Genomic DNA, 9530 nt, shown 5'->3' with positions numbered 1-9530 from the left:
CTCGGGGTGCAATAACTCAGCCTTCTTCTTGTCTGTCTTGCATACAAAGTGGTTGCAGATTCTGTTTAAAATGTACACAATCTTTGTGTGAGTGGCCTCAGAGCTGTGGTTCCTGACAAACTGTGATGGAGGCTTCACGCAACATGTGAGACGCATCCCGTCTGTGTGCACTGGCAGCCCCGGGGGCGCTGATGTGCTGCAGCTGAGCGCGTTGAAATCCGCGGAGCCACGAGCCATAAACATGTCAGCAGCACCAACCATAAGCTTTGCGTATCCTGTTTTTCAAACGAACATGTTTGAATTGTTTGCATGAGCCAGGTACGCGCAGCCAATGGCAGCGCAGGAGGGGAGTTGCTGAGCAGCGGAGAGGCGGTCCGCTCCGGCACAGACAGAGCACACCTTCAGATGGAGATGAAGTAGCAGCGACAGTCGACCGACAGAGAAACAGCAGTGTCTGTACCGCGGATCTGACTGGAGGTTTGCTTCGGGGGGATACAGAGACAGGTGACAGAGCAAACCGAGCAGCGAGCCTCATCCGCCGACTGACTTCCCCCCCTCCCTGCCTGCTACACCTCCCGCAGATCCCCCACAATACATGCATTTCGATACTACATGCCTTTGAATCTGATCGGCTAAAGCCCGGTGCATCAAGATGGAAAATTCGCACACTAAATCGGCGACTGAAGTTTTGGCCAACTTCGGTGTGAACGAGAACACTGGGCTGACTCTGGAGCAGGTCAAAGTCAGTTTGGAGAAATATGGACCGAACGGTGAGTAGTTGTTTATTTATTTGTTTTATTTTTGCTCAGCTTCTGCCGTGTGTTAGAGACTGGGGCGACTCGTGTGCCAGGAAATACACCGACTGATGTTAGATCTCAGGCTGGTGCTGTGCGTAAAAACATGCGCGTAATTCCCTGTGGCGCGCAGTCAGTGGAAATGAAAGTGGCACCTTTCATTGATGCACATGTCCGTGTTGAAATCGTTCAGCTCTCGCCGCACTGGTTAAAGTAACACACACACACACACACACACACACACACGCAGGTCTGCGTATCTGTTCTTGTTGAATCCCATTCATTTGGACAGCCTAACCAAAGCCTCATTCGTAACCTTAACCTTAACCATTTCATGCCTAACCCAAACATTGACCTTATCCACAATTTACGTTTTTTATCTTAACTTTACCCAGAGCGTCAGAAAGGAGGCTCTGCCTCATAAGGACCAGGATTTGGTCTTATTGAGGACTACTTGTTCTTTTCATACCAGAAAAGGAACTAAATTGACACATACAAAGAAAGAGGGAGAACTGGACAGAGAAGGATATGAGATGCTGGTTCATCCATTTATTTTTATTAACTGTCTTCCTTGGGGGTCACCTCATGTCAGAGTGGTTGGTGGGGGGTAGTGGGGGGTGGTCAAAACAAGACATCCCGGACTGTCATGTAGGATCAGGAAGTACAGCCAGGCACGCTCGGGCTGCTACTGCTGGAGTGGAAGATGAACTGGGGAAGATAATGAAAGAGAAAATCTTGAGCAACCTGTTTTCACTTTCAACAGACGTGCTCCACATGGCTTCTACTTTCCAGTTCAGATTACAAGATCACAGGGGGAAGTGGATGTGTAGAGCCACTTGTAACAAATAGACAATCTGAGAACGCTAGCAGCCACAGGGACAAAAATTAATTTATCAGGTGTTGCAGGTGAGGATAGAGTTTCTGTGTGTGTGTGTGTGTGTGTGTCCATCAGGAAGCAGCTCCCACACCTGTAACTTGAAAGCCTGTATCATTGTCTAAACTGGAGCTTGGTGTTCGATGAGTGTTTTTGTGTGGAGAGCAGACCTGACATCACCACACCTTCCTCTCCTGGCCTGTCATTTGCATGTGTGGCCAAGCTGTGTGTGGACTAGAGCTGCACATTGTGCCAGTCGAACAGTAGCCCTTTTGTTGCAGCCAGCCGCTCTACCCAGGGGCTCGTGATGACTTCATGGAAAAAAAAGTAACGTCTTGCCGCAGATAACATCTCTCTCGCTTTCAGCTGTGAACTTCCTGTCTCATGCAAGTGTGTTCAAGAGAAGTGGAGGGAGGGAATACCCTTTCCCCCCCCTCCTTTGGCGCTGACTGCAAAAAAAAAGGTTATCCACACCAGCTGCTGCCCCCCCTCCCCTCCCCGACACAGTCCAAAAAAAGTGGAAAACAGCATTAAATTGGTTTTGGTTTGTTTACCATTTTAGTACAAGTCACTGCTGAGTGATACATGGCTGCTTAACGGCTCCTTCCCCTTTGCACACAAACCGCAGACTTTGTAGTTGACTGCAAGGACTCTCTGTGTGAGCTTGGGTGTTTTGTTCCAGCGAGCGTCTGTTCAAAGCTGTTTGCGGGTGGTATGATTACCCAGCTCCCCTCCCCGACATGCATGCACCATGTTTCACTGTGCTGTAATGGTTAGCAGGATCTGATTAAGGGAAGGATCATTACCTCGAATCAACAAGTCCACAAACAAAAAGTCTCCACAGTGCATCTGAGCTCACTGTCAAGTGCTGTTCCTGTCGTTTCTCCTCTTTTGTACACTGCTTAGCATGTCCACAGGACGAGATGACAGCATGCAGGACGGAGGAGGAGGATGTGTCATGTTTGGCTCAGACGTAAAAACTCCTCCGTGGGACCGGAGAGGTTTTTTATACGCTCAGTTTATGTAGTATCTGTGGGATGGATGAGGGAGTTTAACCACCGTTGGTTTCCAGTGTGAGGCCTGTTTGCAGGCTCTCTGCTGTCCCCTCATCGCCACAATCAATACACGACGAGAGTGCGTACTGCCTCATTACCACTAGACATAACTTACCCAAAAATGTGGTCTGGTCTGGCCTGGATCTGGGATCTGTATATAGCCTGCATAGATTCTTACTTTTTCCTCAAAGCACATACGATTTCCTCTTCAGTGAAAGTAAAGTCAGCCACATGGAGCCGAGGCTTCCTGGCTTTTATATCGATGCTTTCACGTGCTCCGACAGAGAAACTCCACTGACTGACCAACCTCAGAGTTTCTGCTCCCCTCCGAAAGTGCTGGAAAATGAGCTTAGCCACCACATCTGGAAGGTCTGTGCTGCAGAAAGACGGCGGCTGACCTTAAATTCAAGACTTCCTTTTATGGTCCACTTGCAGCTCCTTTTTGAGTTCAACTTCATCCTCAGACGTGCACACGGCAGGACTCTTCTCTAATTTCCTGTTGAGAAATACAAGCACTGTAATTTACTTGACAGGTGATCACTTTCATCGTGTAATCGCTAATGTAGTAGAGGCAGTCGCTCTCTTTCTCAAACACACACACACACACACGTGCTGTGTGGGTGCACCAAGAATGTTTGTGCTGTTATAGCTTGATGATTGTATTCTGTTCCCATCACAACCCCATTGTCAAAGGAACAGTCCGTTCATTTTTAGTATCAGCAAAAGGCCATATTTTCCCAGTGAGCAATCTACTTTTCTTGGGGGAGAGCAGGAACAAGACAGATTTGGAGCCGACACTCATGAGGAGGAGTGTCAGTGGAAACGGGAGGCGTTAATTTATGGATTCTTTTGAGATAACATGCTGGAGAATTCTGTGCTCTAATATGACAAAATACACCAAAACACCAGAGCTTAAACTGCAGTGAGTGACTTTTGACATGTTTTTTTTACACCTGTCATTGTCAGATTCACACATTAAAAAGCTTGTCAGCTCCACACAACTCTCTCAGCATTTCTCAGTGTATATAGACAGAGGCAACGGCAACACCGAGTTAGCAAAGCAAGACGGACTGTCCACAAAGACGCTTCAGAAGTGAATTCTATTGCTCAGTAAACCTGGATAAATGCTGCCCCTGCGCTACTGTTGTATACACACAAACACTCCCTCTGTCAGGTCTGGTAGTATTGCTTGACACAGCCTGTTTTCAGATGAAGGAAGGAACATACAAATAACGTTGAATCATGTACAGAGGCAGAATAATAACATCACCAAAAAATTAATCACTGCATCTTTAAATTCTTTGGAAAACATGTAAAACATTAAATATTAGTTTAGAGGATGATTAATCGGATCATTCTCTATGTCTCTTTGACTCTACAGATGACTTCACAGCTGGGGAGCCTTTGAGATTTGTTTACGTTTAAAAAAAAATGTCTCTTGACACTCCCTGCAGGACAGGAGTACAATTGCGCAACAACCTAACAATGCATGTCATTGCACTATCATGTTACAGTGTCCAATGTTGGAGACGTATGTTGACTTACAGGCAGACTGTGTCAACAACAACGGAGCTAACATCTGTTGGAGGCAAAGACAAAGCTGGTTGTCTGTGGTACGATGTGCTCACAGGCTGCTTCTGTTGCTTTCACTCGTATGAGGACATATAGTTCATTATTGTTATTGATTCACTTGTCTGACATGTGAGTTTACAGCAGCGTCCCGCTGGCACCTGAAATGTGTTTTTGTTTTCTGTCACTTTTTCCCTTGCACTTTCCTCTCACCCTGGTTTCTGCCGTGAATAATAATTACAACTTCCTCTAGCGGGATCTCACGCGCACTGTTGTTGTCTCTTCCTGTTCTGCAACTCAACATGAAGGCAGCCTGAATTACCACGTTTGAAATACGAGAGGAGCTGTGCTGTTTCCTGCTCCTCCTCCGTCACGCACAGACGCACTCGTTCCTGACGGCACACTGACTGCACCGCACTCCTCAATCTGGAGTTGTCAGCTTCCACTGCACTGTCACTTCTCCCGAAAACCGCACATTCAAGCGTTAAATATGCACAGACAGTGCTGCAGTTTGTGGCGTGTGGGCTGAGAAGGCAGAGTTAAGTTGTAGGAAAAGTCACTTGAGTCACTTCCCTGTTCTAGTGCAGGCCCTGTGTGTGCCTGCCCCGGCTGCTTTCAGAGGAGCTAGGGTCCTGTTCGAGCCTGTCACTTCTCTCCCGCCTCTTCATCTGTCAGTCGCCGCTGTGATGATGTCGAGTCGCTGGGGTCTCATGCGACGCTGCTGATTTATTAGGAGAAAAGACATAATTGGGATTTTGCTGACAGATAATGGGATTGTCGTTTGATTTGTGATGTATTCCCCCCCAGTCGAGTTTTGTGTAAATAGTCATCAAAACACAGAGACACATTAAAGCATGACTTCTACTATCTAATGACAGGATGAGAGATTGAATTATTATTATTAATTATTATCATAAATAGAAGCTATTTATTAATTGATTAATTGTTCAGCCCTATTAATAGCTCTGCAGCAGTCTGGAGAAGATAAGTACACAAAGGTGTTTGTGTTTTTAAGCAGTGTCGAGTTCAGAGCATTTATTGAACGCTGGTCTGCCTTTCGGTGTATAAGTGAAAACAAAGTCTTCAAAAAGTGCTTGGAGAGGGAGAGAGACGAGCTGTTTGTTAAGTGTAATGACATGTATGTAAAATGACTCATTCTTAAATCAGATAGATAAACCTGTTCCTCTTCACCGTCAAGTGTTTTGTTTGCCTGAAAGAAAACAAGGAGCAATGAAGAGAGCAGGGAAAATAATCTTTTCTCCAATTATTCCACTTTTTGACTTTCAATAAGTCCATAAGTTTACATTTTAAAAGTAATTTAAAGAGAACGTGGAAGAAAAACCAAAGTGCTGGTGGGCTCGCGCTGTCACATCTGTTGTTATGAAGCCACCAAAACCTGGGAGCTGCTGACATGACGTTGCTGCAGTTTCACTGAATGAATTCATGTGTTAGACTAATAAAAACAGAGATTACCAGTAATGCCTCTCCCTCACCCCAGCTTTGTTGTTCAATAAAAAAGGCTGTGTCTGGGTTAAGCCTCTCCTTCACCCACTGATCCAGAACTTCATGTGGATGATCTTAGGTTCAAAGTTTATTTCAGAGTCGATCAATTTGACATACTTTTTTGTTTGGGTATCAAAGGACACGCTTTAAGTGCTTGCTGCACGTGTGTGATGTGCATTGAAACATGTGTATGTGTGTATGGTCCAGTAGTATTTGCAGTAATTGAACATATCACCCAGGGCACTAATATGGTCACTTTTGGATAACCTGAATGACACAGACTCACACGCACAGCCTGTCTGTCTTTTAAAAGACTATTTTTTTTAATAACATACACATCTAACATTGTAACTTTATTACTTTTACCAATCGCACCACTTGAAATTGTCCCCCTTCTGCTCAGATCAGTGAAGTCCTACTATATCTTTCATCGTTTGATTGGGAGAAAGTGATGCTCTGGTTTCTAAACCCAAAATAAACCGTATAAATAGTGTGATGTTAACACAGATATTTCAGTCTGTCATTAGGGGGATTGCTGACCAATTTTTTACAGCAGTGAGCTTCTCCGCTTGTCTGCTGCATGGCCGGCTGCCATCTACCCCGCTAGTCTTTTGAGATGCTCAAAAAAACGGTTCTTCACACAGCTGTGATCATAAAGAGGAAGGAAGCTTGGAGCCCTGATGAGATATCAGCTTGGCGCTAATCACCTCACGCATGTCCTGCTCAGTTGACAGGCCTCTTTCCTTTTCCTCTTGTTACTTGCCGCGAGTGTTCAACAAGCAGTGTCGAGTAGCTTTGTGTTGAGCTGCAGCTCAGATACTGTGTGTCTTATTGAGAGGTTGTACTTTATCAGGACTCATCTCTTTGTTGGACAAAGATGAAAACTATTGGCACTTTTCTGCTCGACTCAACTCTACTCGGTGTTGTTTTTCCTTTTCCATTAGGGATAGTACCTGGTACCTGCTGCTTTTTCTTTACTACCTGCTCTGGCAAGGTTCCAAGCGAGCTGAGACCATACTAAAATGTGACGTCGACAGACTGCCCACCACTCATCGGTCAGAGAGTTTCGTGTCTTGAGCACGACGTCCGACACAGGCATCAAACTGAACAATGCCGAACTGTAGATCAGTTAAAAAGACTTGGAGAAATCACAAAACATGCTGTTATTCTCCAAAATTTAGCAGGGAAATTGAGGAGTCTGGATTCACAACCTGTTCAGCTGTATTTCAGACGTCAGATTCTGTGCTCCGCTCATGCAGGAAGTACTGAACTATTCTTTTTCTTTTTAATTAACTGATCGTAATGATTCAGTACGCTGAAGGTAACCGCTTTGCCCGTAACGAGTTTGTATATTTTGTGACGCGTATACAGGGAAGTCATGGCACTGTCACACGGCCGTGCTATGACGACCCCGCCCACGTTGAGAACGTACTATGAAGTAAGGGAAAATGACGTGTCTGATACCAGACAGAGTAGAAGAGTCGAGTGGAGCAGAGCAATGTTCAATATTCAAGAAGCGTCGGTTCCCATTTGGGAAAATGGTAAAACGCCCAATTCAAACAGAAAAACAAAGCAATGCTCCAGTTGAATTTCAGCACACTGTATGTGTGCAACACCCCAAGGAAAAACCCAGTTTCTCTTTTTCCCTGAGCTCAGCTCAGTGTCAGAAACAGTCCCACCAACGGGCATCAGCTGCAGCAGCAGCAGCCGGCGGCGGCCGGATGGCGATTCCTCCCTGTGTCTCCAGCATGACGTAAATTACAGGCTAATCAGATAATCAAACATAGCAGCTAAAATAATATCACTGATAACTCCCCATATCATATTCTACCCGTGTTATAAATGTAATCTCACTGAAATTAAACCGTTTTTTTCCTTACTTTTTGTGTAGATTATGTCTCAGAATGGACCTCAATCACAAGCAATGTGTTTAAACCACTACTTTAATCCAACAACATAGATAATTAGCACTCCTTTTATTTAAAAAAAAGGCTTTAAAAGACAACAATATATTTATTTCAAGTGAATTTAATCAACATGGTGACCATGATCAACATTATACATACTAAACATACATACATAGGCCAGAAACAATCACTCCATTAAATTGATTACTAAATTACTATTTTGATAATCAATTAAGTGTTTTGGTTTGTGAACCAATCGAGACATTTGAGGAACATTTTTCCATTTTTGTTAAACACTGCTCAACATTTTATGGACCAAACCAAACAAAAACAAATCGACAGATTCATTGATTATGAGAATAGTTGACGAGCAGTAACATGGCACTGAAATGTTTTTTATTGTCATCTTTTAAAGCCTTAGAAATAAATAATAATAAGTGTTAACGCACTATGCAGTTGGATTAATGGGTTTGTCATTTGTGCACACACATGGTCTGAGGAAGGTCTAAAGGAGTTTTTTTTCCCCCCATAATAATAATAATAATAATTGTTACTTGCAGCTCCATACATATGTTAGCATTATTATTGTTATTATAATAATTATTATGAGCATGTTATGGTGACTGAAGCGTTCAGATCAAATGACTGTACTTAAGTAAAACCACATGCAGCTGAGCACTGCGTGTTTGAATTCATATTGGGTGTCTTTAATCGTGGATCCTGCTCTCAGTCGCAGGTTTCTCATGACAACTGGAGGGGAGCTGTGTGTTTGAGCTCTTTTCTGTTGTTTACGCTGCAGAGGATTGATAAAGCACTAGAAACACCTCTGCTCCTTGTTGTTTGTGTGTTTGGCGGGAAGACTAGAGCACTTGACACGGCTGTGAACGACTTCCTCAGAGGACGGAAGCCGGCGGCCACCATCATTTGCGATGAAGGAAACTTTGAATTTGTGTCAGAGATGGAAAGGTTAAGTAGGAGACTGTAGTACATTCGTAATTGACATATGATATGGTCAATGCATTAGAATGCTTGTACATTAGGAAAGTGATCAGGTGTATACTGTAGGAAGCTGCACCGTCATTAGTAGGGGGTGTAAGAAAAAATTCCGACCCTTAAGATACGGTGATTTTATAGTGAATATGTGTTGAAAATGGAAAAACGGTAATAGAAAAAAAGATTTTATTAGGTGATTTTTTTCTTAAATGTTTCATACATGAACGAAAGTTGGTACACGCTCTATTCATGTCAGGACGGTTCAAAAAGTAAATGAGGACTTTGCCGTGGGTTGAACATTTTTCGCGTTTTTGGTATTTGGACGAACTTGTCCTAGAGCTTTCGTGCGATCATGTTGACATTATTGTTCTGTCTCTGGTGATGGTGAACAGAAACAAATGTAATGTTATTTGTATGCCGCGTCCTTCATCTAAAACAGGCTCTGTCAAGCAGAACTATCAGACCTGAGGGAGCGTTTGTGTGTATGTAGCAGCAGCGCTTGGGTGAGAGGTGCAAGAAGCGTTAATCACACCAAACTGCTTTTTTTTTTTGTTTGACAGAAGAATTCACTTCAACTTTCCCCTCTTTGTGTTTTCAGTCATACTTAAACCTGTTTGAAGTCGTTGACGCCGTCTGTCGTCTTGTCATGTGGAGCTAATAGACTGAATTTTATGAACTCACTAGACAGTGGAATGCATTTGTTCATATTTAGGAATTCCGCACTACAGTTTTAAGCCTATGACCACTAGTTGGCAGCAGATTTCAGCCATTTCACTCTGTTCTCCTCCTTCCTCTCCTCTCACAGTCATCGTTGCCCATCGTGTTTTTTTTTTAG

General features: G+C 43.8%; 1 protein-coding gene and 1 long non-coding RNA gene across 4 annotated transcripts in view; one reads left to right on the top strand and one right to left on the bottom strand.

Annotated features, from left to right (window-relative positions):
- The first annotated feature begins 391 nt into the window (after window positions 1-391).
- Window positions 392-9530, top strand: part of atp2a3 (ATPase sarcoplasmic/endoplasmic reticulum Ca2+ transporting 3) — a 53450-nt gene continuing 44311 nt past the window's right edge. For both annotated transcript variants that reach the window (XM_044042004.1, XM_044042005.1), the window contains exon 1: window positions 392-770. In XM_044042004.1, the coding sequence (XP_043897939.1) occupies window positions 653-770 (118 nt within the window). In that variant the 5' untranslated portion in view covers window positions 392-652. The remainder of the gene's footprint in view (window positions 771-9530) is intronic.
- Window positions 1324-3310, bottom strand: LOC122779538. Of its 2 annotated transcripts, none has more exons than XR_006361579.1 (2): window positions 2475-3310; window positions 1324-1502 (listed from the first exon to the last, which is right to left on the bottom strand). It is a non-coding gene; the product is annotated as an uncharacterized LOC122779538 (long non-coding RNA). The 2 variants fall into 2 exon arrangements; XR_006361578.1 differs by having other exon boundaries at window positions 2839-3310.

The sequence above is a fragment of the Solea senegalensis genome, linkage group LG13, assembly GCF_019176455.1.
Source record: "Solea senegalensis isolate Sse05_10M linkage group LG13, IFAPA_SoseM_1, whole genome shotgun sequence".
In the NCBI taxonomy this organism is placed as follows: domain Eukaryota; kingdom Metazoa; phylum Chordata; class Actinopteri; order Pleuronectiformes; family Soleidae; genus Solea; species Solea senegalensis.
The sequence above is the reverse complement of the archived record's forward strand: the minus strand, read 5'-3'. Positions and strand labels throughout refer to the sequence as shown.